The following is a 25,248-nucleotide window of genomic DNA, read 5'->3' as shown; positions in this document are numbered from 1 at the left end:
TTCACATATATCACATCAAAAAAAATGTTACAGTAATTATTCCAAATAATATTTCAAATAATACAGTATCCAAACAAACTAAAAGTCATTACGTGAATGGTTTATCTTTATGGGTTTGGTTGACTGGTGCCCATGAAATGCGCATTAAGAGGGATTTTATGTGTGCATTATTTTGGTTGACAAGTGAGTTTGAGGAAATATCTACATGGCAATAAGAATGTGTTTTAAGTTAAATATAACTTAGATTGACCAAATGTTTGGGTTGTCAATTGGGTTATATGAGCCAAATTTTAGTAAGCTTGAACTCAACTAATGAAAAGGTAAAGTATTAGGGCTTTTTATGTCCCATTTGGATTGTTATTTTTTGAAATTTTAACAGAAAAGTAGACTATATTGATTTGATGCATATAATATAAAAATGTATTCACGAAAAAAGGTAAAAAAAAAATTTCTTTGAAAAGCTACAATCCAAACAAGGTTTCGAGCTCACATTACAATACTCATGCTCGGCTCACATATACATTGGGACTTTGAGCTTAATTTGAGCTTGGTCCAAATTTACCATCAATATATAATAACTATGTGTTTAATATTTATATTTTGTTGTGAAAAAATTATAACATTATTATTATTAAATTAAACACATTATTATTTATATATACATGATATATGTAATTATATAACTTAATTTCACAAGTTGGCTTCAATCGAGCTAACTCTTAATTAAATCGGGTATCATATTTAGGCTAAATTTTTGCTTGGCTTACTTATATAAAAAGTATTGATTCCAAAATTTTCGGTCCAAATGGGCAAATTCATTCATTTAAATACCGGTAATTATTATTATATATATGTTTTTGTAACGATAACATTTGTATAATCTAATTCATCATATTTTAAGAGGAGGAGTTTAAAGAGAACGTATAAAGGACTAACAGGTTTATGGATTCGACTAGATTAAAAAAATGTTCTGACACTTGTTTTGAATTTTTTCATTATAGAAGGGGTTTAAACCCTCCTGACCAATAGGTGGCACGGAGTCAAAACTCGATAGTTAAATACTTGTTAATGAAGTATTATTAGTCGCTTCTTATTTACTCTCTCTGTCATATTTTGATGGTCATAGTTTTTTTTCACATAATTTAAGAAAAAGTAGTTAACTTTGTTGAGAAAATAAATTTAGATTGTTATTTTTCTAAAACACCCTTACATTAAATAAAGTACAACTTTATATTAATCATTCATGGAAACTTGAATTAATGGTTTATGGGAATTTGAATTGATGATCAAGAAAGAATCAATCATCGTTTTATATTAAATGGGATAGGTTATATTCAATAATAATTTATATTAAATAAGGTAGTTTATATTTTAAAAATTTTTAAAAAATTATATTCTTTAATTGAGAAGTAAATTATAATTTGAGACAAATGAAAAAGAAAAACAGGACTGAGGGAATAATTATTACAAAATAAATGGACTATCAAAATGTACTAGCAGTCTAGCACTACAAATCTCTCTGTCTTTGGATAAATAAATGGATTGATACGTAGTACTATTTTGGTGGGCGGTGGAATGGGGAAGTAATTAATACGGTCCTGTGTCCAAGAAAAGAAGCCTCCCGAGCGGGCCGCAGGCATTGACACTTGTGCCTACTGCTCAAATGAAATGCGAGTGAAAGAGGAACAGTGGTGGAATGCACATTGAATGCAGCAAAAGGGATAAGAAAGTCTATTCACGGCTGGAGGAGTGTCCGTAGCCAAGAAAAAGCATCCTAAGGGAAAAGTAGAATTTGTTAGAGAGAGAGAAGGGTGAAGAAAAGGAAAAGAAAAGCAGCCTACTAATTAGTGAGTGAGATTTTCCCTTTGATTCTTCTTCTTCTTTAATTTCGTCCTCTCTCTTCTCTTCTGTTGAAGCCTAATTTAATTAGAGAGTCTCGAGTGTCGAGTCCTGTCCTGTCCTGTCGTCCTCCTTTCCCTTTCCCTTTCCCTTTCCCTTGGGGGAGTTTTGTTTTGTTTTTGGGCCTTTGACCTCTCTCCCTTCAATTCTCTCCGTCTCCTCTCTAGACTCCTCGTTCCCTCGCTCTACTCTACTGGCCGTTAGAAAAGAAAAAAAAAAAAGGAAGAAAAGAAGGAAGGGAAAAACACACAAAATCACATTCACACGCACAAATACACGCACAGACCCAAGAATCCTAACCAAAAACGTTCTCTTAAATTCCAGAGTTAGATGTAGCGAATTTATGTGAATGTAAGCAGTTACAAATAGTAGTATGAGCAGCACTAGACTGGGCGGCATTTCGCACTACCACCACCGGTTATGAATCCCACTGCTGCTGACCCAGCACCTCCGCCTCCTCCTCCGCCGCAGCCTCCGCGTTCCTCCTTCAGCTGTGACCGCCACCCTCAGGAACAATTTACCGGTTTCTGCCCCTCCTGCCTCTGCGAGCGCCTCACCACTCTCGACCAATCCTCTTCCAATCCTTCTTCCTCTTCTCGCCGCCCTTCCACCTCCTCTTCCTCCGCTGCCGCCGCCCTTAAATCCCTCTTCTCCTCCTCTTCCTCCAAGCCCTCCACCTCCTTTACCACCACCACTACTAACCCCCCGCCACAGCCCCCTCCTAAACCCTCCAAACCAGCCTCATTTTTCCCGGAGCTCCGCCGCACCAAGTCCTTCTCCGCCTCCAAGCACGAGGGCCTAGGCTTGAGCTTCTCCGGCGCTTTCGAGCCTCAACGCAAGTCCTGCGATGTTCGTGTCCGCAACACGCTTTGGTCCCTTTTCACTCTCGACAACGAGTCTAAAGTCACCACCTCCGCCAAACCCTCTACCTCTTCCTCTTCTTTAAATCCTCAACATTCCATCCTCACCAAAGATACCCATGATGATTTTGTGAACAAACCCGTTTTTGAGTCCAAAGAAGAAGGAGAAGGAGAGGAGGAGCCTCAAAACGACGAAAGTGAATGCAGTTACGATAGCAGCAGCAGCAGCAGCAACAACAACAACAACAACAACAACAATAACAACAACATCGGGTCTGATGAAATCACCCCTGTAGCTGCAATTCAGGAAGCTCCTGTTGTGGAAGAAAGAGGAGACATCAATTTGGAGATCGTGGAAGAAGAAGACGAAGAGGTGGTGGATTTTAGTACCATAAAGCCCATGAAAGATCATATAGATCTCGATTCTCAGGCGAAGAAGCCTTCTGGAGGAGGCGGAGTGAGAGAAATTGCGGGGAGTTTCTGGTCAGCTGCCTCAGTTTTCAGTAAGAAATGGCATAACTGGAGGCGCAAGCAGAAGATGAAGAAGCGAAGCAACGGCGAGTTATCGGCTACATTGCCTGTGGAGAAGCCCATTTCCAGGCAGTACAGAGAGACTCAGTCCGAGATTGCGGATTATGGGTTTGGGCGGCGTTCTTGTGATACTGATCCTCGGTTCTCTCTTGACGCCGGGAGGATTAGCTTTGATGATCCCAGGTACTCGTTCGACGAGCCTCGGGCTTCTTGGGACGGGTACTTGATTGGGAGGAGTTTTCCGAGGATGCCACCCATGCTGTCCGTCGTGGAAGATGCCCCAGCTGTTCACGTTTCGAGGTCTGATTCTCAGATTCCGGTGGAGGAGCCCAATGTCCTTGGGATGAATTGCCCCGTTAATGACGATGAGGCTGTGCCGGGAGGGTCTGCTCAGACTAGGGAGTATTATTCGGATTCTTCTTCCAGGAGGAGGAAGAGCCTGGATAGGTCTAGTTCTATTAGGAAGACTGCGGCTGATGTGGTGGCGGAGATCGATGAGATGAAGGGGGCTTCTAATGCTACGGTATTGCCTGCTAATCTGGACTATATGAATGGGACAAAGGTTATAGTTGCCGAAAGGGATTCCAAGGATGCAAACTCAAGTTCTTTGAGGGATGACTACTCCGAGGCTTTTGAATTACGTAGTCTGAGAGATAATGCTTCGGTGGTTGGGAATGGAGAAGGAAAGGGGCCAAAGAAATCAAGGAGATGGAGTTGGAAAATATGGGGTTTTATACACCGGAGAAATGGTGGAAACAAGGATGAGGATGATGACAGGGATAGTAAAGCAAATGGGGTGGAAAGGTCATATTCAGAGTCTTGGCAGGAGTTAAGGCGGGAGGGTAATGGTGAAGTGAAAGATGGGATCAATAGAAAGGTGTTTCGGAGTAACAGTAGTGTGAGCTGGAGGAATTCAAGTTATATTGGGGGATCATTTGGAAGTGTGAGGAGATTGGGGATGGAGATGAATGGAAATGGCAAGAAGAGGAGAGACGACTTCATCTTGGAGAGGAATAGGAGTGCCAGATATTCGCCGAACAATGTGGATCATGGCCTCCTGCGCTTTTACTTGACGCCCCTGAGAAGCAGCAGCCGCAGAGGTGCCCCGGCAAAGAACAGGCAAAATGGCTCTCATACAATTGCAAGAAGTGTACTTCGGCTATACTGAGACTAAGGTCCTGAAGTTGTTTCTTTGGTTCCTTGTTCTTGTTTTGTCGTCTGATCTCTACTTATGTTGTCCATCATTTTTGGCTTTATTACTGCATTATAAATTATCTTGGTCATGCTAAATCTAACAATCTGGCGTCCAGAATACTTTATACCAGTGAGCATTCTATCCTGATACTGTCTTTAGAAATTCCTTATCATGAATGTTACCCTTAACGTCCATACTTCGTCATGCTTGTTCTGGTCCCAAGTGGTCACCTTTCACTGTTATCTGTACGGTTGCTGATTGGTCAACCCCATCGGGCATTTTTTTGTTAGGAAGTAATCATTCTGTGTGAATTTTAAACCACTTATAGGGTGTTGTAGCGTCACAATATTGGAACAAATTATATCAGTCATCCCTTGTTGATGTGGAATTCGTAAAAATATGGTGATCAGCAGAGAATTTTCATAGCTCATGGTGGTCCATTTTCTAATTTCCAAGTTGTTCTTTGCTTAATTTAAATCTTTGTGCTTTGCATATTACCAAGAAGACACAATGAATCAATGTGCGTATTCCAAGTTGGGTGATGTTAATGTGCTGAAGGCATCAATTGATAAACAAGAACTGGTCAAGGAAAACATAAAGGGAACTTGTGAATAAAGACCAAGAACACCGGTCCAAGTTCAACCTTCAATAACCACTTTAGAGACAAACTCGGCCCTTCACGTAAGTGAAGGTCTTCTTTTGCATAGACGGGTCTCCAAATCTAGAGTGAGCTTGAGGAACAGCTCGTTTTGGGAATAACTTTTCTAAAAGGTCCTTGAATAATTTGCACTTCAATATCCTGTACTCTACTTGTTTTGGGAAACTACTGAAGCCGGTTTCTGGGTCCATGCAACTTGGACAAGGTTAATTAATTTAATCTAAATCCTTATGCTGTGTTTCTGTAGTATGTGGATCTTAGAACTGTCTGTTGCGTTTTTCATCATTGCAATTGGTTTCTAAGGCAAATTAATATTTGTTTCTTACTCCATTCAAAACAATAAATAGTGGACATCAACCCAAAATATAAAATCTTTTTATGTATCGTGTCAAGGCAGTTAACTTCTTGTCAATGGACATGGATCATGATGAATGTGTGTTTTGGACTTTATTTAATGCCGTGATAAATTCTCACACACACACTCTCTCTCTTAACGTATGTTTGATTTTTCCCAATATGTTACAGGAAGGCTGGTTTAACCTTGTCCTGCGTTTAAGGGAAGTCGGTGCATTCTTCTTGATAGCAAAGTTGCGGGCGGACATGAAGTTGGGCATGCTTAAAGGCTGAAGATCGTCACTCCAGTCTTCCCTGTATCTGTGGTAAGAGGGTGTCAAGGTGAATGAAGGTGGTGAATAGCTATGAGGAACAGAGCATATGAGGAACTCGGAAGGCAAAACTGGTTGAAAAGAGACTACTTAGTTGAATCAGGCATGTAGGCGGATCAGAGGGAGAGGGGGTCCACAAGGCATCTCTTCTTCGCTTGATTTCTGTTATCCTTTGACATGTTTGTTTAATTGTTTTTGGGGTTGGGCGGGGTATATGCGTTTTAGTTGCAATTACAAGTTGATGAGGGGATATATTGGAGGATTTGTTGAAAAATGTGATATACAAGTATTTTAGCGCTGATTCCTCTTTCTTTTTTTTTTTTTTGTTTTTTTTTGGGTTCTTTAGGATGTAAATATCCACCCACCTTAATGTTGCATATTCTCTGCTTACTTTGATCTCTTTAGCAAAGGCATTCCTTAATTGCACTAATAGTTGGAGGAGTTCTATACGAGAATTTTGGAGTTGGAGAGTTATACGGTAAAGGACTTTTGATGCTATGCATAAAAACTCGTTTCCATGTTTGGTGAAAATTTCAGAAAAGCAAAGCTGTAAATTTGTTTATGCTTTATGGCTCTATTGTGATGAGGGGATGCTACTATTCCAGGACTGTAATTCCACTTCCTGCATGAGCAACTGTTTCCTGGAAATTTTTTTTTTTTTTTTTTTTGTTTCATGTATATGCCGAGGGTGTGCTAGTCTCTTTATAATTCTTGAGATGGGAAGTGATATTTGTACTCTTAAACTAATTTTTCTCACGCCTTGCTATCGTGCCATGGAGTGAATGGATTAGAGTGGAGCAAGTTGAAATAGGGGTGTGAATATCACACTTCCCTTTGAGATTATACCTCACTATTAATTTTTAATCAAGATATCCTTTGAAGGCAAGTTGATCATAAAGTGCTATAAAGATGCGAGCATTATTTAGATAGGATAGAGTATTATTTGAAATAATTGTTATAGTACTGTATAATATATATTCTATGATTTAGATAGGATAGAGTATTATTTAAAATAATTGTTATAGTACTGTATAATATATATTCTATGATGTGATACATGTGAATTGAGCTTAAAAAGATGATTAAAATTATCAAAAAAATATTGAAAAAAACAAATATCATCTCAAATAATAATAATATTTGTATCCAAACACTCCCCTAGTAACACACCCCATGCATAAAAATTCCTCCCATAGAAAGGTTAACAAAAAGTGAAGATGTGTCTAAAATGGGACATGAATACATGACGATATTTTAGCTTCACAAACACCTTTCAGATGAAAATGTTATGTTAATCAAAATAGTAGGCAGCTAAGAGGGATGTTTTGAGTATTATCATTCTCCATCTACATTAACGGGAAATGCCTTGTACATCTGTAACACTTTTATGGCCCATTTTCTCCCTCTCTCAGAGCAAGGTTTTAGCTGGTTCTTGCATTACATTTAAGTACTACAATCGAGTTGTGAGTAATAGTACTGTACCATTTGCCACTAAATGTGGCAGGTCACTTCCACCGGACGAGTGCACTGTACACTCGTATGATCCGGTAAGTAGTTCAGCCCCTCAATTTTTTTCTGGCCCCTCCTCCCATAGTATTGAATAGGATAGAATAAATGTAATAAAAAAAAAGAGTAGTAAGTAATAGTTTTGTACTGGTAAAAGTTGTCTTTGATAGGCCTTTCCCGGAATAGAAAGACGACGGTGGAGTCCATCCATCCCACCAATTGTGAGGGAAAGCTACAAGCTTTTGACCTAAAAGAAGATAAAAAAAAAAAAAAGGGGTGCTAGTCAAAAATAAGAATCAGATCAATGAAAAAAGGAGGAACAAAAATCAAAGCCAGCAATTATCACTTGCCTAAAATCAACCGAGAATTTTGTTCCTGCTTAGCGCAAAATCAGAGGGAGCAAAAGTAATGAGCAAAGAGTATCGTCTTACGATTGAGATCATGATCATGTTCTTCTGTCGAGAAAAGCTCTCGCGATCAGAGTGTAAACTCGCCATTAAAAGTCAAAAAAAGTGGCAATTGAAAACATCCCAACATGATCCGTGATGGCGGTGGGGGGTGCTGCATAAGGCATACGTCTGCTAAAGAAAAGGAAAAGAGGAGAGAGATGGGAGGAAAAGAAAGAAAAGTCGCAAAAGAAACGAGATAAGAAAAAGAAAAAGAGAGAGGCTCGTTATCCGATGGAATGTCTAGTTCCTCTCCTTCTGCTGCTGCCTTCTTCGGTCTGGTGGCTACTGCTCTCTTTTTTTCACTCTCAGGTCCTTTCCGCATTGAATTTGATGGCAACGTATTTTTTCCGGACGCGGGCCAGCAACTAAATAAATAAATCATTCGCCATTTTAATGTTCTGTTCTCAACATTTCACACACTCTCCTTCGGCCGGCCTATTGGCTTCTTCTTCTTGGTTCGAGAGATCTTTTCTTTTCAACTGCTGCTATTATTGCAAATTCAGGATGACCCATGCCTGTTGTTCCTAGCACTGCATTTCGCGATCGTCTCAGGCTCACACTCGTTTGTGAATTACACTACCATATCATATATAGCTCACAGCCATTTTCATTTTCTTTTTCCTTCTTATTTTGTACCATGAATAACTTTGGAAACAACCTCAACCCATCCCCAAACCAACAACATTAAACGAAACACTCTTCTGTTCTGTTCTTTTTATCTTTATCATTTTTCTTTTAATCAATCAAACCACAGCCCCAACCCAACCCCCGACCACCCTTTCTCTTCCTTTGGGTCTCTCTCTTCTACCCCTCTTATCAAAATACTTCTCCTCCCGAGTTAAGTCGATGACCCTTTTTTCCCCTTTTCTTTTGAATTTACAAACGTCAACGCTTGTGCATTCCTAGCTAAGCGGAAGGGGATTTCACTCCTCAGAAAGAAATGTCAATCTTGATCAGAAACAGTGCAATAACACACGCTACGTATGTTTTTAACCATAAGTGCAGGGCTTGTACTCTCGATCAATAATAGTTTACATAAAAATTTTAAAATCCTTTTGGATGCCCCGCTTGATTACTAGAGCTCTGACAAAAGTTGGAACACGCAAGACCAGTGACAAAACGAGGAATGTAGGATTTCTAATGCTTAAATAGAGTTATATTCATACCGTTTATCAGACTATTTTGCCTAATTTTCGTTTTGTAAAAACTCTAAACCTTTCAAGCAGGATAGAGAAAAGGAAAAGATTGAGCAAAGGTGCTCATTAGATTCCTTTCTGTCTTGCTTATTGTGGATAAGATTGATGAGCAAAATTTTTTTTTCTTCCCCTATAGATGAATAACTTTAGTATCGAGGTTATTTTCTCAACTTTGGGCTATTTTACGGCCGGCAATAAAGTTGGACGGTACTGTTTCACAGGTCATGGTAAGGATTCCAGTTTCGGTTTCATGGGGCTCTCGATAGCCATTTTACCGATTCCGGGGGCTCATTATCCATCTAAACTCCCGGTTATGATTTATTATGATCATTGAAGGCCTAGTTAGTTATACAAACTTTAAAAAACTCATCCATTGTCTCCTCCTTTTGACAGTCGAGGGAATTAGTTGATCTCATCTTTGATTCAAGGACATAATGGGAGCAAATCTAGTAGGACTTTCAAGTCTTTTTTCAACTTTGCAACTGCAGGACGTTCCTGCGGAAGAATCATATGATCAACTACTACTGCACTCGTGACAATCGATCCTCATGTAAAAGCCAACTCTATGCCAAAACTAGCAACTAGTCAAGTTGGCCTATGTATGGAAATTAAATTGGGGAGTTTAGGTGCTGATATCTGTCAAACCCATGGAAAATTCTACTGATCGCCTGGATATAAAGGGAGCCCAAAAAGTTGGGTTGCAACATCAGGTTGTTGCGCAGCCAACTGCTCCATGAATATACACATACGTCCACTCTTTAGTAACTTCAGAAGGCTAAAAGTGGAGTGGCTACGAAGGGTGACGCAGGAATCGAGCTTTCACGTTTTTGCAACCGCCGATAGGAGCGTTGCCTTCAGATTTTCGCTGAAATCCCAGGTAATTAGAGTCTTCCACCTCATCCTCATCAGTGTCGACTTGGCTGAAAGTCGACCTCGTCTGCAGGCTCATCCGTCGAGGAATGAAAACGTTCAAATAATAACTAATAATTGCTCTTCGTGATTTCGAGGGAAAGCACTTCAAAGCATGCTTCAAGAAGTCCTTTCCAGTTGAGTTTAATTTTGTTTTAGCAAGTAATTCAAAATCACGCTGTTCCTCTGATGTCCATGATTTTGAAACTGCTTCCCCCGCCTCGTCAAGTTTCCAGCTGAAAAATGCAGGACCAGCATCACATAGCAGGAGTAGCCTTTCCTCGAGAATATGGCGTCGAACACACTCGACCGAAGCAGGGGACAAACAAGAGCAAGATTCAGGTCTCCCTTTACCAGCAACTCGAGTAGTGATTTTCATTTCTCTGCCTTCAATTGGCCAAATTCGGGTACCCAACCACCTTGAGCTATCAGAATCACAATCTTCATCACAGCAAGGGCCAGTCCAATTTGGAACCTCAGCCTGGAATCGAGGCCCAACAGGGACAACCATTTTTTGAAGATTGTCGCCAATGAAGTTCAACAACCTAATTGATCGCCAAGTTGGCTGAAGATGTTTTTGATTGCGATCATCAAAAGCGCCTAATTTTGAGCGCTGACCAATGTCATCCATATTCAGAGGAGGAACTTCAAGGAATGTCAGGTTTGCAGGACTTGCTGGGTTTGAACAATTCACTGATTCATCAGAATCGACTAAAGAAAACACATCCTTCCAAAAGGGACTGCAGTTTATAGGTTCACACATTAAGGAAGATTCTGAATATATCTGCTTCTCCAGAAAATCATCCTCAAAGGTCAATAAACTGTTTGAACTATTTGACTCCAAGAGAACTTTTGGGTCAAAACTTTCAGCAGATTCAACTGAACTCAAGAAGCATGAAGCGGAAGATGCATGCGAGACCTGCCCTCTGCTCAGTTTTGTCCAACATTGTTGGTTAGATAACTCTGAACCATAACCAGGAAGAGCTTTTAACAACTGCTGCAGTTTCCGCTTTCTCTGCAAATGAGTAGATAGGTGCTAAATTCCATCAGTGAAATCAAATAAAGAAACTACCCTAAAAGAGAGGAATATGTACTGAAAATTATGAAAGAAGAAACTTCACTTGTGAAGGATCTTAATCATGCACAAGCAAATTATAAAATGAAATGTCATAGAATCTATGCCTGGATAAAGTTTTCTACTGCTTTGGGAATGGGAAATACATTCATGTTGCTATTTAAAAGTTTATCATCCTTGGCAAATTTCAGAATAGGTAGCTTATTGGAACTCTTGAACAAGCTACATGTACAAAGTAAAAATCATTAAAATTAGTCCATGCTTTAAGGCAGAAAAGGAAGTTAAAAAGACATTATCTCATAAATCAGAAGTATCATCTCATATATAAAATATTAATAATCTCCTCCTGCACCCCTAACCCCGCTGGGCGGCCCCCGGGGGGGAGCCAAAAAACAAAACTTAAATTACAACAGTAACTGATCCATTTTAAGGATCAATGCAAGAAACAACTTGGAAATTTGACTTATGTCCAATAGCTCATGAAATAAATTTAAAAAGGATGCCTTAAAATAGCAAATCCTTCTACTTTAGAAGCTCTGCTAGATAGATTGAAGGGGATTCCTGTTATAATAGCAGGAACCTAGGCCAGCTTTGCACTTTAAGTGAAGGCGTTTAATAGCTAGACTTCAAAGGTTGTGTGGCAGCTACATATTTCATAGCCATCTCAATAAATGAATCCTTTATACAGTGCACTGAGACCACAGCAGTGTAAATTGGGGCATTCTCCATCTCACAAGTCAGAAGATGAAGGGATAAACCAATATAATTTTGAGCAAAATCTAAAATAGATGTTAAAAAAAGCCAAGTTGGCATTACAGTCATGAATGCAGGTACTACCTAAGGCCTATGCCAAAATGACAAGGGCAGACTCTACAAATTCCCAAATTTGGGAAAAAAACACAATGCTTTGTCAGTAAGTGTGACCATCTTACAGCAATCTCTGCTGTATTAAGGGATGAAGGTTATCTCATATAAAAAGTACCATCACACACCAACCACAGCCCCACTCCCCCCCCCCCCCCCCCACACACCAACACCAAAAAAAAAAAAGGTCACTGGGCATATTGTAGTAATAAAATTCACAGAAATCCAAATTAAAACCAAATTTCTGACACGTGAAAAGGCATTAGTTTATAATCAACACACTAATGCAAAAGTTTTCTTCAAACCACATTCTCCCAACAACTAAAAAGTCTTGCAGCGATTGCATAACACTTACCAATAGCATCCTGTACTGTAAATATGGATAGAGAATTTCATGTGAAGTTGCATTAACAAAGCAGCTTATAATGGCAGTAAGACACCCCCAAGATTTTGTGAAATCAAATCGTGAAACAAAATGTAAACACCTTAAGACAGAACTAATGATTCTAAAAACTATTGAAGACTCTACAAAGTATATTTCTATTGTTTGGACCAGGTATCGGAAAACTTTTGCCTTTATGCAAACAAAAACATGTGAAGTCAATCAGCGAAAAAGAAAAAAAGGTTATAACCTTACAATCTTAAATTGGAGAAAGCAATAGAAATAGAAAAGCACCTTCAAGAAACCATAAACATTGTGTTTGTTTGCAAGGAAAAGTGTGGAAAAGTTAGTTACTTCCTTCATGCATGTTTGGTTAACATGAAAGTTGAAAAATTTTCTTTCATTTTCCTTCACTTTCCTACATTTTGTGTCCTGCAAAATTTGTAGGATTTTGAAGTAAAAAGGTTGGTTAGATACAAAAATTATATAACTGCCAATAACTGTCACTAACTTCCCATCTTCCCTCAAACTTTTTCTTGACAACCAAGCGTAAACTGGAAAACAACTTTCATTTTCTTTTACTTCACTTTCCCACCTCTATTCAAACAGATATTCTTCATAAGGGAGGGACAAAAAGAATTAACCTCACACTTTTTAAGAGAAATTTTATTTTGTTCTTGTATAACACAAAAAACCCTGTTCAATATATAGTTTATTACTAAACCAATATATTGTTGCTTGCATGAATAGAAAATTGCACCTAAATTTTATTAATGAAACCGTGCCAAAAGATTCATTTTTCAGGCCATAACTTTAGCATTTTCTGAAATCAATCCTCGTAGGCACAGGCAAAAATAACTTTTGCTGATGGCTCCATGTGCAACAAATCCTTCGACACGCAATCAGTTACAGCAACAAGAGAGTATAGAGAGGAATTAACACAAGTAACTATACTGGTAGCAATATGATAAAAGCATTTACAGTACTTTGTTCCTTAACAAAAGAGTTAGGCTATGAGAAACTTAGAAGAATGGGCTAAAGATCGTTAACGACCCGAGAGACCAAAAGGAATAATAAGAGTGGATGAAGGGTCCAGTTAGAAGTGCCAAAGTCATCTTATAAAATGACGGCTCGTCTTTCTCTTTACAGAATTAGGTTCCCCTGTGGCCCCTTCGCCATTGGCAAACCATCATCGTTTGGGTTAGAGACACGGTTATGAAAAAAGATTTCGGAGGAACAGTTATGTGAAGAAAAAAGTTGTCAACCAACTTTCCAATTGTACAAAACCGCACAAACAAAAAGGTATCGAGGAAATATTCTTGAAAAAGTAGCAGAGTTCAAATCTCACCCGAGGAAATTCCGTACCAGCCATAGCCATAGCCTTGCGCACTCTAATAGTCTGATTCCACAAGGGTCGAATTTTGCTCTGTGAATATTCTGAATTACAAGGATCCAGAGCCAGTCCTTTCAGCTGAGCTACCAATTCTGCATCCGAGTATTGTCCGAAAACTGAGCTTTCTTTCATAACCTTGCCAGCTTCCCGTAAAGAATCTTCACTGTTGCTGTTTCTTCCCTCCCTCCTGGCCGACAATTTTCCAGTCATCTTAGTCTCGTCGACCAAGACGTTGTCGGACTTATATACTATCTCCTAAATCCAACCCTGAAATTATAGAAAAAAATATACCCAGCATTGTCATAGCCCAGCAGTGTTTTGGGTTCACCTCGTATACAACAGATCTCAACCTAGGAAGGAAACATATCCCAGAAAATACATAATTAATGTAATGCAGTTCAGCCCATTAAATATTCGATTTGACTCAACGTTAAGCTCATGTTTTCCCAGTTAAAAAGGAAAAAAGGCTTTCCCAGTAAAGTGATGTTAAGGAGTTGCAATGTTTTATTCTTCACAGCACCCAATCTGTCCACTGCACAAAAAATCATAAAAACAAAAACAATAAAAACAAATTATAAAATCAATTAAAACAAAACCGCATTTAGCCATTTAACCCAAGGGAAAAAAATGCTAATAAACAAGAACCACAGCCCAAAAAAAAAAAATAATAATAATAAAGCAAAGAAAAAAAGAAGAAAAAAAAGAGTCCCCCCACACACACAGAGAGACGGGATAAACTATCAGGTTGGATTAATGAAACCCTAACCCTAACGTCGGAAAACAATGGTCACCCGACAAATGCAATTACACATAGACTAAAGAGCCCTATTTTTCTAATAATTGAAGCTACCAAGAACAATTAATAAATCTATATTTATACATGCATATAACCGCGTAATCTTCTATACTTCAACGTGTGGGTGTTTGGGTATATTTATGATGCAGGGAGAAAAATTGAAGATGGGATCTAGTAAAGAATACGGGGCTACTGCAGACACAGTAATTGAAGTTATGTTTTGGTTGATTAGAGCTACACAAATATACTCTATCATCTACTTGTATGCTTTATTGTAGTACATCTTAATTATGCATCATATATATATATATCTATATAAAGAAATAAACTATGGAGTATACAAGTTTGGGATATCAATGGTGGCCTCGCTGGATTTGCAGCGAGGCACCGAGCGGGCGTGTGTGGAGGGCACGGGAATAATAAAACTAAAGAGAAAAAGAAAAGGTCGGACCTCAGGCGGATTAATTGCGACTTTTCTTACGGCACTGTCCTCCATTTGTTAGACGCTCGAATTCCATCCAACCAGGTAATACTTTATCGGATAAGTTAAAAAGTGAAAATCATATATAAATACTCCAATACATATTAGCTTGATCCCTTTTACGCCTCTCATCATATGTATAAAAGAGTTAATTACAATTAGTAAACTTCATTTTTCAATTTATTCTTTAATTTTTTTTATCTCATTTTATCCCCTGTCGGATAAAATTAGTCCTCTATCATTCTAATTTTTTTCTCTCTTTTGTATTTATTTTCTTTTCCCTTCATTTCTCCTTTATTTTCTTGTCTCTTTCTTTTTTGTTTACTTCTTCCTCTTTCTTATAAGGAATTTCATCTCCATGATTGAAACTAAAAAACATAGGTTACAGAGATTTGTGTTTTTCTCAAATGATTACAAAAATATTCAAACCCCTTCCCTGAAATACCATTTTTTGACCGTGCAATTCTTCTACTTTTTCCCCTTCCTATTCCAATTTTTCATTTTATTATCAAGAGAAGATCACAAGATGAATCTATAACTTGATTAACGATCATTGATTGTAATTTACAACATATGACATAATATAAAAATCAAAATTAGCTTTTAATGCCTTTCAAACCTTCATCCCAAAAATTTAATTACAAACTTCAGATAAAATTTTCTGTTCCAAAAAACCTAATTACAAACTTTAGATAAATTTTTCTGTTAAAATGAAGTTTTTTGTTTAGAGGGATGAAAGAGAGAAGAAAGAACAAAGAGAAAAAGAAATAAATGAAGGGAAAAGGGGGACAAAAGATAAATAAAAAGTCAAAATAATGAAAGAATATTTTTATCCTATAGGAACACAAGTGATAGAATTTAAAGATTATGAGGTAAAGTGAGAAATGGAATATAATTTAAGGAATTAATTATAATTAATCCTATATAAAACCATAACTTTCGCTTCTTACATATTGATTTTGTACCTTTTATAGTCCTCACACGTGATATGAAATGATGATCTCTCACAATTGAACTTATTTGGCAGATAAGTTTTTTACCAAGTTTATTTGTTACAAGTTTTTTAAAAACTTTAACTACAGTAACTTCAAAAAACTTCTCAAAGTTTTTAAATTATACACTTCAAAATATTCAAAAAAAAAATACACTTCAAATATTTTTTAAAAAACTTCTACAGTATGTTATAGTAAAATTTTAGATAAACACCTAAAAAACTCACTTAACAAATGGGCCGAAAAGTGCATATGTCTTGCAAACTTTAAGGGCAAAATAAAAAAATCGCAAGGGAAAAAGGAAAAATTTTATATCGCATTTCTTTCTTCTTCGTTCTATCTTTTTAGCCAAGAATGTAACTGTAGCCATGACAGCCTAATATATGACACCTAATATATTACCATATGATCACGGTTAGACAGATAACTATAGATATATATTAGGGTTAATCGCACTTTATCCCCTTTAAGTATAGGTCATTTCTCACTTTACCCCACAATGTTTGTTTTTTCTCAGTTTACTCCCTCCGTCAGCAATTGCACGTTAAAAACTTCAAGATGCCGAAATTGCCATTGGGTAGTTAATAGGGCTCCGTAGTTATTGCAAATTGATTTTGAGTTGGATGTGTGCATTTTTCATGAGCAGTTCAAGGTGGTGCATGGTTTTCTAATTGATAATATTTCTGTTGAATTGTCACTTTCATAGTCTCTTAAGTATTTCCTTCCTCCAGCACCTAGTTACCCTCACTTTTTCAATTTCATCAGTTGAACACTTAAAAAGTTGCTTAGCACTTTTTCCTCTTTAAAAGAGATTTTTTTCTTCCAAAGATTCAGACTATCACTTTTTGAATAAACATAAAAAGTTTGATTTCAAAGAACAGCAGAGTGAATTAGCTATCTGACATACTGTGAATTTTAACTAATCCTCAGGCTAACATAATCCTCAGGCTAACATGACAGATCAAAGCCTTCAGAAACAGTTTGGATTATTCTAACAGACCCACGAGTACTAATCCAACAGAGCAAAGCAGAATATGAGCAAAAAAGTTACAGAGGAGGAAATTATCCATTAGGAAATCACAGATGTTTCAAACTAACCTAAGCATCAGCCAGTAAACGTGCAAGAAGCTTTCTCACCAACATAAAATTCAAAAAATTATATGCTTCTTCTTTTTCCTCCTCTGCTTCTTCTGCTAAGAAGCGCAAATTCAAATTCCACTCCAATAGTAAGGCCTACGTCCAGTACCACACCCTCGTCGCCGATGAGGGCTCCAATGTCCCTCTCCGCGAGTACATCAATGCCGAATTCCTCAACCCTGTGCCTCCTCCTGACCCTCTTTCTTCTGAACCCTATTTCGGCCTAGGCGACGTCGTCGCCTGCCTACTATAGGGACGGCTGGTGGACTGGTATCGTCACCGCTCTTCTTCTTCAGCACCACGACGCCGACCGCCACTACCACTACAAGCAGCCCCAGTCCTCCTCTCTTCTGAGGTTCGTCGTCACCTTTCACAATCCACCCAACGAACTTCACTTTCCTCCTTCCCAATTGAGATTTCACCACCGATGGGTCAATTGCACCTGGGTCCGACCCGCAAAGCAGGTGCCGTTTCTATTTCTGGTGTCGTTTCATGTTTTTTAATGGAGGTTTTGCTAGGAATACAGAAGAAGAAAGAGGCTGATAGAGGGGAGAGAGACTTGACCGACAATGACAAAAAGGAAGGAAACCTTTTGTCTTCTGGTTTCCCTTTTCTTGTCCCATGTGCCCGATGGAGGGAAATTTCCTCCTCCATTGTCCCAGGGCAATTTTGGAAATTTGTTTTTATCCGTTTCATAAACCTTTGACATATGGGTATTTTGGGTTGTTCATTATTTTCTTAAGGGTATTACTGTCTTTTTATTATTCTGTTAATCTCCGTTAGAGTTGACTGTTAGTATTTGGGATAAACTGAAGAAAAACAAACGTTGGGGGGTAAAGTGAAAAATGACCCATACTTAAAGGGGATAAATTGCGATTAACCCTATATATTAGCCTCAACCATTCCCATCGTCCCTGGCGCACGATTACGGATATGGAGACTTAGAACTCGGGATGTGTTTATGTCAGAAGAATCTCAGCCGGCACTGGAGTTACCCCGTCCTCGTCATATCGCACAGGCGCTAATCTTCAACAGCAAATTAAAGAAGAAACGACCATGCTATGATGAGACCACGCAATCCTATTGGTAACCCTTCAGTTCTCTATGGCTCAACTGCCCAAAAACCTCACTTCCAAACATCTCTTAAAGCTCCTCAAATCCGAAAAGAATCTCAACTCAGCGCTCTCTCTTTTCGACTCTGCTAGTCAACACCCGGGTTATACCCACACCGCCGTCGTCTTCCACCACATCCTTCGCCGCCTCTGCCTTTCCAACTCGAATGGGAAACTTCCGCCTCGCATTGGCGAAATCGTTGATATGATCCAAACCCAGAAATTCCAGTGCTCTGAGGACGTTGCATTGACTGTGATCAAAGCGTATTCCAAGAACTTACTCGTCGACAAAGCAGTTGAAACTTTTCAAAACATGGTGGAAATCTTTGGGTGCGGACCCGGTATTAGGTCGTACAATACTCTGCTCAACGCTTTTGTGGTGTCAAATCAACTGAGCAAAGCGGAGTTGTTTTTTAGATCCTTTGAGACAATGGGGGTGGCGCCAAATTTAGAAACCTACAACATTTTGATCAAGCTTTCATGTAGAAGGAGGAAATTTGATAACGCTAAAGAGCTGCTGAATTGGTTGTGGGACAACGGTTTCAAGCCTGATGTGTATGGTTACGGGACATTGATTGATGGGCTTGCTAAAGTTGGGGATTTGCGCAGCGCCTTGAAACTGCTCGACGAAATGTCTGAGAGGGGTGTGATTCCGGACGTGACATGTTACAATATCCTAATTAATGGTTTTTTCAAGAAAGGGGATTTAGCGGGAGCTAATGAGACGTGGGAGAGGATGATAAGGGGATCAAGTGTCTATCCAAGTGTGATTAGCTATAATGTTATGATTAGTGGGTTGTGCAAATGCCGAAGGTTTACTGAGGCTCTGGAGTTGTGGAGCAGAATGAGGAAAAATGAGCGGAAAATGGATTTGTTTACATGTAGCTCGTTGATTCATGGGCTGTGTGAGTTAGGGAATATAGATGGGGCAGAGGCAGTTTTTGCAGAAATGATTGACACTAAGGTGTTTCCTGACGTTGTTGTTTATAATGCAATGCTTAATGGATATGGCCGGGCTGGGGATATTAGGAGGAGCTTTGAGTTGTGGGAGTTGATGGGAAGGGAGGGTTGTCGCAATATTGTTAGCTTCAACATTTTTATGAGAACTTTATTTGAGAATGGAAAGGTGGATGAAGCAAGTGCACTTTGGAAGCTCTTGGTGGAGACTGAACTATCTGCTGATTCTGCAACTTATGGAACTTTAGTTTATGGGTTTTGTCAGAATGGACTCCTTTTCAGGGCTTTGTTGGTTTTGGAAGAGGCAAAAGATAAAGGAAATGTTCTTGATGCTTTTGCATATTCAGCAATGATTTCTGGGTTATGCAGAGAAGGTACACTAGACAAAGCAGTTAGGGTGCTTGCTCAGATGATCAAATGCGGCTGTAAACCAAATTCCCAGTTGTGCAATGCACTTATTGATGGATTTGTCCAAGCTTCTAAGATGAAGGATGCTCTCAAGCTTTTACACAAAATGAACAGCATAAACTGTTCCCCAAATATTGTCACTTATAACACGATTATAGATGGACTGTGCAAAGGTGAAAGGTTTGCTGAAGCATATGAGCTTGTGAAGGAAATGCTGGAAAAAGGATGGAAGCCGGATATGATTACATATAGCTTGTTAATGAGAGGTCTTTGTCAAGGCTATAAGATTAACTTGGCCCTTAACTTGTGGAGCCAAGTTGTCAGCAAGGGTTTGACGCCAGATGTTACCATGCACAATATAATGATTCATGGCCTCTGTTTGGCTGGCAAAATTGACGTTGCTTTACATCTGTATCTCAACATGAGTCAGTTGAACTGTGTGCCAAACCTTGTTACTCATAATTCTCTAATGGAGGGCTTTTATAAAGCCAGGGACTGCAAAAATGCATTAGTCATCTGGGCTCGCATTTTGAGAGGTTGGCTTCAGCCAGACATCATTTCATATAATATCACCCTCAAAGGACTTTGTTCTTGCAATAGAATGTCGTATGCAATGTCATTCTTGAATGATGCTTTGAGTAAGAAAATTGTTCCTACCATAATCACTTGGAACATACTTGTCAGAGCAGTTCTTATTGAACGGGCTTCAACATGATCTTGGTTCTAGATCTTGAAAAGTTAGATTTCTAAATCTTACTGACTCTTATTGGCTTAGCCTCCTTGTTTTGCTTCTTTTATTGATTGATTAGATTTAATAGATCACCATTTCGATTGCAGCTTGAGTCTCATATGGTTAAACGTTGGTGTTCGAATTTATGTGAACTCCACTCAAGCAAGACAAGTTCCTGCTATCGGTATGCAATAGTTTGAAGTTCATATTGCAAGTCAACTCTCTCAGGTTCTCAAGTTACCTCCTGGATGTGAAATGACAGATATTACAGACTATATGAGCATTACTTTCTTTCTTCAAAGAAGTGATATTTGAATAGTGTTTCCCAAGATTAAGGATCTACTGCTTTTCGTGTTCTGCATCCTAAGATTATTTTGGTCTTGCAGGTTAGTTGCAAAAAGCATTGGTCATGTCAACTGTGAAGGCACATTTGCGTTCGAAGTTCCTAGAATCTTGGTATCCAAGTCACCAAACCCTTATTCCTGTCATAAATGCATATAATTCTGGACTTCTTGTCCACGTGAAAGTTGCTTTGAGAGTTTGTAAGGCATAAGCCATTATATGGTAACTGTGGTGAATTTTTGGTTCAGGTACGGATGGATTGAATAGATGAATCATGTCTACTTACAGCATTGGGCTTAAGGTTTGAGTAGGTTGATAATTTTTCCTGGAAGTTTTGTTAGCAAACTGATTTGCACTTAATTTTGCAGCTTCTTTGCTGAACCAGAGTTTAGCTGGCCTAAGTGATAGTAGTACATGCAGCAATTTTAAGTGATTTGTTACAGGTCTGGAAGCTTCCGCTTTTAGTCTTTTTCAATTCACATATCCTTCATGTGTCTTGGTTGTATTCTCATTGGTAAATTTCCATTGGAAAGCATCAAAAAAGAAGGTTTGGTGGTCGTAGTGGGATCTCCAGAACCTAGCAATGATGCAAAACTAAATTTGCTTGATGTATTAGCCCCAAATGGTAAGACCTTATTTGGGGTTATAACTCATGCGACACTCAAATTGTTTTCTCTTAAACTGCTATAGTGAAATCAAATATCTCAGTGGTGTGGGGAGAAAAAAAATCACTCTTTATCTATTTTGCTTTTGTTTTGTTCTGTTTTTTCTGTCTCTGACAACATCATTTGCTCGTAGAGGAGTTGAGAAAGCAAACCCACCAAGATTGCTCCAAGAACTGCTACCTTACGCCAGTCAGATGATGAAGTGATCGACGCATCACAAATTCCAATAAGTACCAAGCCTATTAGTGCAAGGTAAATGTTCCTCCTAGTTTTAGACCCAGCATTTTCCTTGGTAAGCTCTCTAAGCTTCATTCTCTCCTCCTCAGCTCTCTCTTTTCCAGGGGGTGTTTTCTGGCGCAAGTTCTTGAAGAACAGACCTTCGTTTCTGTCCTCCTCAATTTGGCCTTCGAAATCTGCCAACTTCTTCTCACTTTCTTCAATCTCCTGCTTATTCAATTCTGCCGATTCTTCAAAGGCTTGCATCTGGCTCTCTATGTTTTCCATTATCTGCTCAAGAAAATTAGTTGAAGTGGTTATAAGTTAATTTCCTAGTAGAAATTATGTTCTTGATAAAGAAGAGATCAAACAGACCCTGGAGCCAGCTTCATCAAGTTCTTTGAGAGCATTTTCACCTATTTGATCAATTTCAGCATTGGCTTCTTCTGCAAACTGGGTCAGATATGCGGACCTTTCATCTAAGTAATCAGTAAGACGTAGTTTTTGGGCTTGCAGCATTGCTATTCGGGCAAGCAATTCCTGCTTTCTTCTATCTCCTTCAGGTGGCGGTGTTCCCGAATCTGATTCGTTTGCCTTGCATAGGAGGAGGTTGGTGTACTTCCTCTTGGAGTAATCTCTTCCTCGGAGTAAAGCGTGCTTGTTTGGAGTAAAAGGGGATTGAAATGCTTTTAGGGACATCATATTTGCTGTCATCCAAGTAAGAGAGGAAGAGAGAGAGAGAGGGAGGGGGCAATTGTGCAAGAGCTGCGGAGGCGTTTTGAACCTCTCATTAAGTTGCATTATCTCGTCGGCAAGACCTCTGTCTGACTTGTATGGATTTGTTTTTATTGGTTTAAAAAGCAAATTTGATGCTACTCCCTTTGAACAACGGCTCGTTTATTGGTCATGACAAAAGAATTGAGACTTTGTAGGGCAACGGTTCAACTATTGTCTCTCATCTTGATTCTTGTTCGTTGAACATCAAGAAAAAGTGAGGTGTGCTCAAAATATTGTGCTGACAAAATTACCGAAGTTTACTGCTGGTGATTGCTTAATTGAAGTTAATGGAGTTTTGTGGTAGGGTTCAGGTGTTGCAAATCTAAGCTGAGGCAGCAGTCAAGTCGTTTGGGAAACATGAAGATTACGTGGAATTTTTGAGTCATTTGAGAAAAGGGACTTTTGAGTCGTCCAATTTGGAGATCCAAAAAATTAAAAAAAAAAAAAAAAAGAATTAGACAGACAGCTTTTGAATGTATATATGTTTTCGACAATATTGCTTTTAAATATATAACTGCAGTTAAATGGCGATGAAGCAATTGATAGACCGAGGAAATTGTGATAGAAAATACACACTATATATTTTTATTCAAAGCAGATTTATTTCATATTGATGCTGCGGTGGCGACCCCTGTGTAGGAACAGCAGGCCGCCGTCTTCCCATTAGGAAAAGGTAAACCAGTCATAAAGCCATAAACTTGAGTGTACGCGCATGCATGGCAGGGCAGGTAGCCCACTGTTCAATTCAGACCTATGTTTTGAAATTCGGACCATGACTCGGACAAGTTCAGTGATTAAGGATCAGTGTATTCGGCCGAGGTCGGATCGGTATGAACCGATGACGTAATCATGATATTATAAATAAATAAATATATTAATTTTATTTAAGTAAATAACATTAAAAATTGACTATAAGTGTAGTGAAAATTCATTTTCACCATCATATTCCTTGCCCATCAAGTTCATAAAAAAATAACTTAATTGTAAACTCAACAAATGATAATTAACATCAACTAGTTAACAAGACTTTCAAATAAAACACAAAAATCAAAATTTTAAATTTATTGGCTAATGTTCTTAAGATTCAAATGCATATTGTATATTTTTTCAAGAGAATGAACAAATTGAGCCTCATTTGTAAAAATATAAAGTCAAATTTGCACATAGAAGTTTGAGAGTGTATTTACGATTATTTAAAACATCGAGGGATTAAAATCAAATATTTAAAAAGTTGAAAAGCACCTTTTTTGAGAGTGTATTTACGATTAATGTTGCAAATGAAAATCAAGAAATATCACAGGAACTTGTATAATTATCCAAAATGTTCAGGGAGAAAAATAAGATACTGAAAAACTTAGGGGGTCTAACTCTAATTCATTCTCTTGTGGCCTTTATGTCTCAGCCGTCTGACTCTGTGTCATGAGTTTCATCTTCCAATTTCAACTTTGGTCTTTTCCTCCGCTTCTTTTTGTGTCAAATTTTTCTTCCTATCTAGTTCCATGGTTGACTGTCTTGTCTTTATCTAATCAAACAAAAACTGCAAAGTTCTTGTTCTTTTACTTTCCCTTCTATCTCTTTGTTCTTTTTATTTTCTTTTTAGATTTGTTTCTTCTTTTCCTTATTAGTTTTCTTTAAGGAGTGTGGATGGAGCAACTTCTCCATTGCAGATTCGTTCCGCCATTGATTCTTTTGAAGATTTGGGGAGTGAAAGGCTGAAAATTTTTTTTTTTTGCCTAGAAAAAATTTACAAACTTGGGAAAATAGAACCGGGCTTTTTGGTAGATTTGGTTTTCCAGTTTAACCTCGATTGGACCCGGTTCTTGACCGGTTTTGACCAGATCTCTGCCACCCGATTTTTTACATTTACTCGGATCGAATACTCATCCAAATCTTGATTTAGCCGATCGGTCCAATCCAAGCTTTAAAACACTGTTTAACACCATCATTGACGGCTCACTCAATGTCTATTTTTTTTTTTTTTTTTTTTTGACGGGAGATTGGGTTAGGTCAGCATGATTGAGGAGGAGCGTTTCCATCGCCCTCTTGAGGTGCCATGAACACGGCTATTTGATCAAACTGGTCTTTAGCCACAATCACGTCCAAGGAAACGGAGATCAAATACATACTCACATTCATATTTCATGCAGAAAACAGGGAAAAGAAAAAGAAGAGAGAGTACGGACCGTGTTTTGTAGCTTTGGTAAAATTCACCAATAAATTACCTTCTTCCACTTCAAGATGGTTTGTAACGTTTTCTGGTATTTAGTTTGTTCTGTAGATGTACCCATTTAGTTGGCCGGGCTAGTGTTAATTGCAAGGCCCACTCATACATCTTCAAGCCTTATGCAATAATGAAATCCAAAAGAGGACTCAGATGGAAGTTTATGTCATTCTTTCCGTGAGTAGTTAAGGCTCAAAATTGGAATTACTGGGGTCATCTCAGCGAGATTTTTAGAGTTTTCATCGCTATAAAATTCAGGAAAAGATATGAGAAGGGATGGAAGGGTTAAAAGAAAAAAGGGAACAATTCAAGATGGGGATGAAAAGGGATAGGAGGGTTAAAAAAAAAAAAGAAACAACCAAAAACGAGTAATTTCAATGGGGTTGGGAAGGGATAAAAGAAAGAAACAACTCAAAATCAAGTACTAATTTCGAAGTGAGAAACAGAAAACCAAGCATTTTTAGCATTTTACTGGTTTATTAATTAGGTTCGTGGCTTTGTTCGGCACATCTCCGCAGTAAGGGAAAGTCAATCTGCCACCTTAATTAAACTGTGGAAACTAAAACATGGTAATGATGGCATCACCACTAAGAAGGGACGATAAAGTCCGCCACCAGCTCATGCGAAAACAGTAAGAATCAGTTTCAAACGCTAAAACTCAACCACAAATAAAAATATTTTAGGATTTAGTACAAGTACCAATCATCATTGTGTTCAAGGATCCATCAATCAACCGGGAAGGAGGTAGATAAAATGGGCTGATGAGACAATAATGAGTGAGTGAGTTAACCAAGTAATCTGATGCTAGTTGGCTTAGCCTTAGCGTTCAAAC

General features: G+C 38.4%; 4 protein-coding genes and 1 long non-coding RNA gene across 17 annotated transcripts; 2 read left to right on the top strand and 3 right to left on the bottom strand.

Annotated features, from left to right (window-relative positions):
* Window positions 1-1,999: 1,999 nt before the first annotated feature.
* On the top strand, window positions 2,000-6,204 carry LOC113696151 (protein OCTOPUS-like). The gene is made up of 2 exons (XM_027215524.2): window positions 2,000-4,465; window positions 5,669-6,204. Exon 1 carries the CDS (start codon window positions 2,320-2,322, stop codon window positions 4,456-4,458), a length of 2,139 nt encoding a protein of 712 aa, XP_027071325.1. The 5' UTR covers window positions 2,000-2,319; the 3' UTR covers window positions 4,459-4,465; window positions 5,669-6,204.
* An 875-nt stretch (window positions 6,205-7,079) lies between these two features.
* LOC140009253 (uncharacterized) lies at window positions 7,080-8,400 on the bottom strand. Its single transcript, XR_011816649.1, has 2 exons — window positions 7,746-8,400; window positions 7,080-7,561 (listed from the first exon to the last, which is right to left on the bottom strand). It is a non-coding gene; the product is annotated as an uncharacterized lncRNA (long non-coding RNA).
* A 1,105-nt stretch (window positions 8,401-9,505) lies between these two features.
* LOC113696033 (uncharacterized) lies at window positions 9,506-14,919 on the bottom strand. 3 transcript variants are annotated; one of them, XM_072054249.1, is made up of 3 exons: window positions 14,830-14,919; window positions 13,538-14,114; window positions 9,506-10,883 (listed from the first exon to the last, which is right to left on the bottom strand). In XM_072054249.1, the coding sequence occupies exons 2-3, from the start codon at window positions 13,790-13,792 to the stop codon at window positions 9,750-9,752; spliced, it is 1,389 nt and encodes a 462-aa protein (XP_071910350.1). In that variant the 5' UTR covers window positions 13,793-14,114; window positions 14,830-14,919; the 3' UTR covers window positions 9,506-9,749. The 3 variants fall into 3 exon arrangements, with proteins under 3 accessions (XP_071910350.1, XP_071910352.1, XP_027071133.1); XM_072054251.1 differs by having other exon boundaries at window positions 13,538-13,849; window positions 14,830-14,916; XM_027215332.2 differs by lacking the exon at window positions 14,830-14,919 and adding an exon at window positions 14,720-14,812.
* Window positions 14,920-16,876: 1,957 nt separating this feature from the next.
* Window positions 16,877-22,734, top strand: LOC113695921 (uncharacterized). Of its 11 annotated transcripts, XM_072054245.1 has the most exons (7): window positions 16,877-20,202; window positions 20,303-20,379; window positions 20,582-20,651; window positions 20,786-20,838; window positions 20,906-20,980; window positions 21,336-21,454; window positions 21,529-22,734. In XM_072054245.1, exon 1 carries the CDS (start codon window positions 18,093-18,095, stop codon window positions 20,178-20,180), a length of 2,088 nt encoding a protein of 695 aa, XP_071910346.1. In that variant the 5' UTR covers window positions 16,877-18,092; the 3' UTR covers window positions 20,181-20,202; window positions 20,303-20,379; window positions 20,582-20,651; window positions 20,786-20,838; window positions 20,906-20,980; window positions 21,336-21,454; window positions 21,529-22,734. The 11 variants fall into 11 exon arrangements, with proteins under 11 accessions (XP_071910346.1, XP_071910349.1, XP_071910347.1 ...); XM_072054248.1 differs by having other exon boundaries at window positions 16,877-20,001; window positions 20,786-20,980; XM_072054246.1 differs by lacking the exon at window positions 20,786-20,838.
* On the bottom strand, window positions 21,122-22,219 carry LOC113695923 (uncharacterized). Its single transcript, XM_027215144.2, has 2 exons — window positions 21,794-22,219; window positions 21,122-21,709 (listed from the first exon to the last, which is right to left on the bottom strand). Exons 1-2 carry the CDS (start codon window positions 22,217-22,219, stop codon window positions 21,266-21,268), a joined length of 870 nt encoding a protein of 289 aa, XP_027070945.1. The 3' UTR covers window positions 21,122-21,265.
* Window positions 22,735-25,248: the final 2,514 nt, after the last annotated feature.

The sequence above is a fragment of the Coffea arabica genome, chromosome 6e (assembly GCF_036785885.1).
Source record: "Coffea arabica cultivar ET-39 chromosome 6e, Coffea Arabica ET-39 HiFi, whole genome shotgun sequence".
Lineage (NCBI taxonomy): Eukaryota > Viridiplantae > Streptophyta > Magnoliopsida > Gentianales > Rubiaceae > Coffea > Coffea arabica.
The sequence above is the reverse complement of the archived record's forward strand: the minus strand, read 5'-3'. Positions and strand labels throughout refer to the sequence as shown.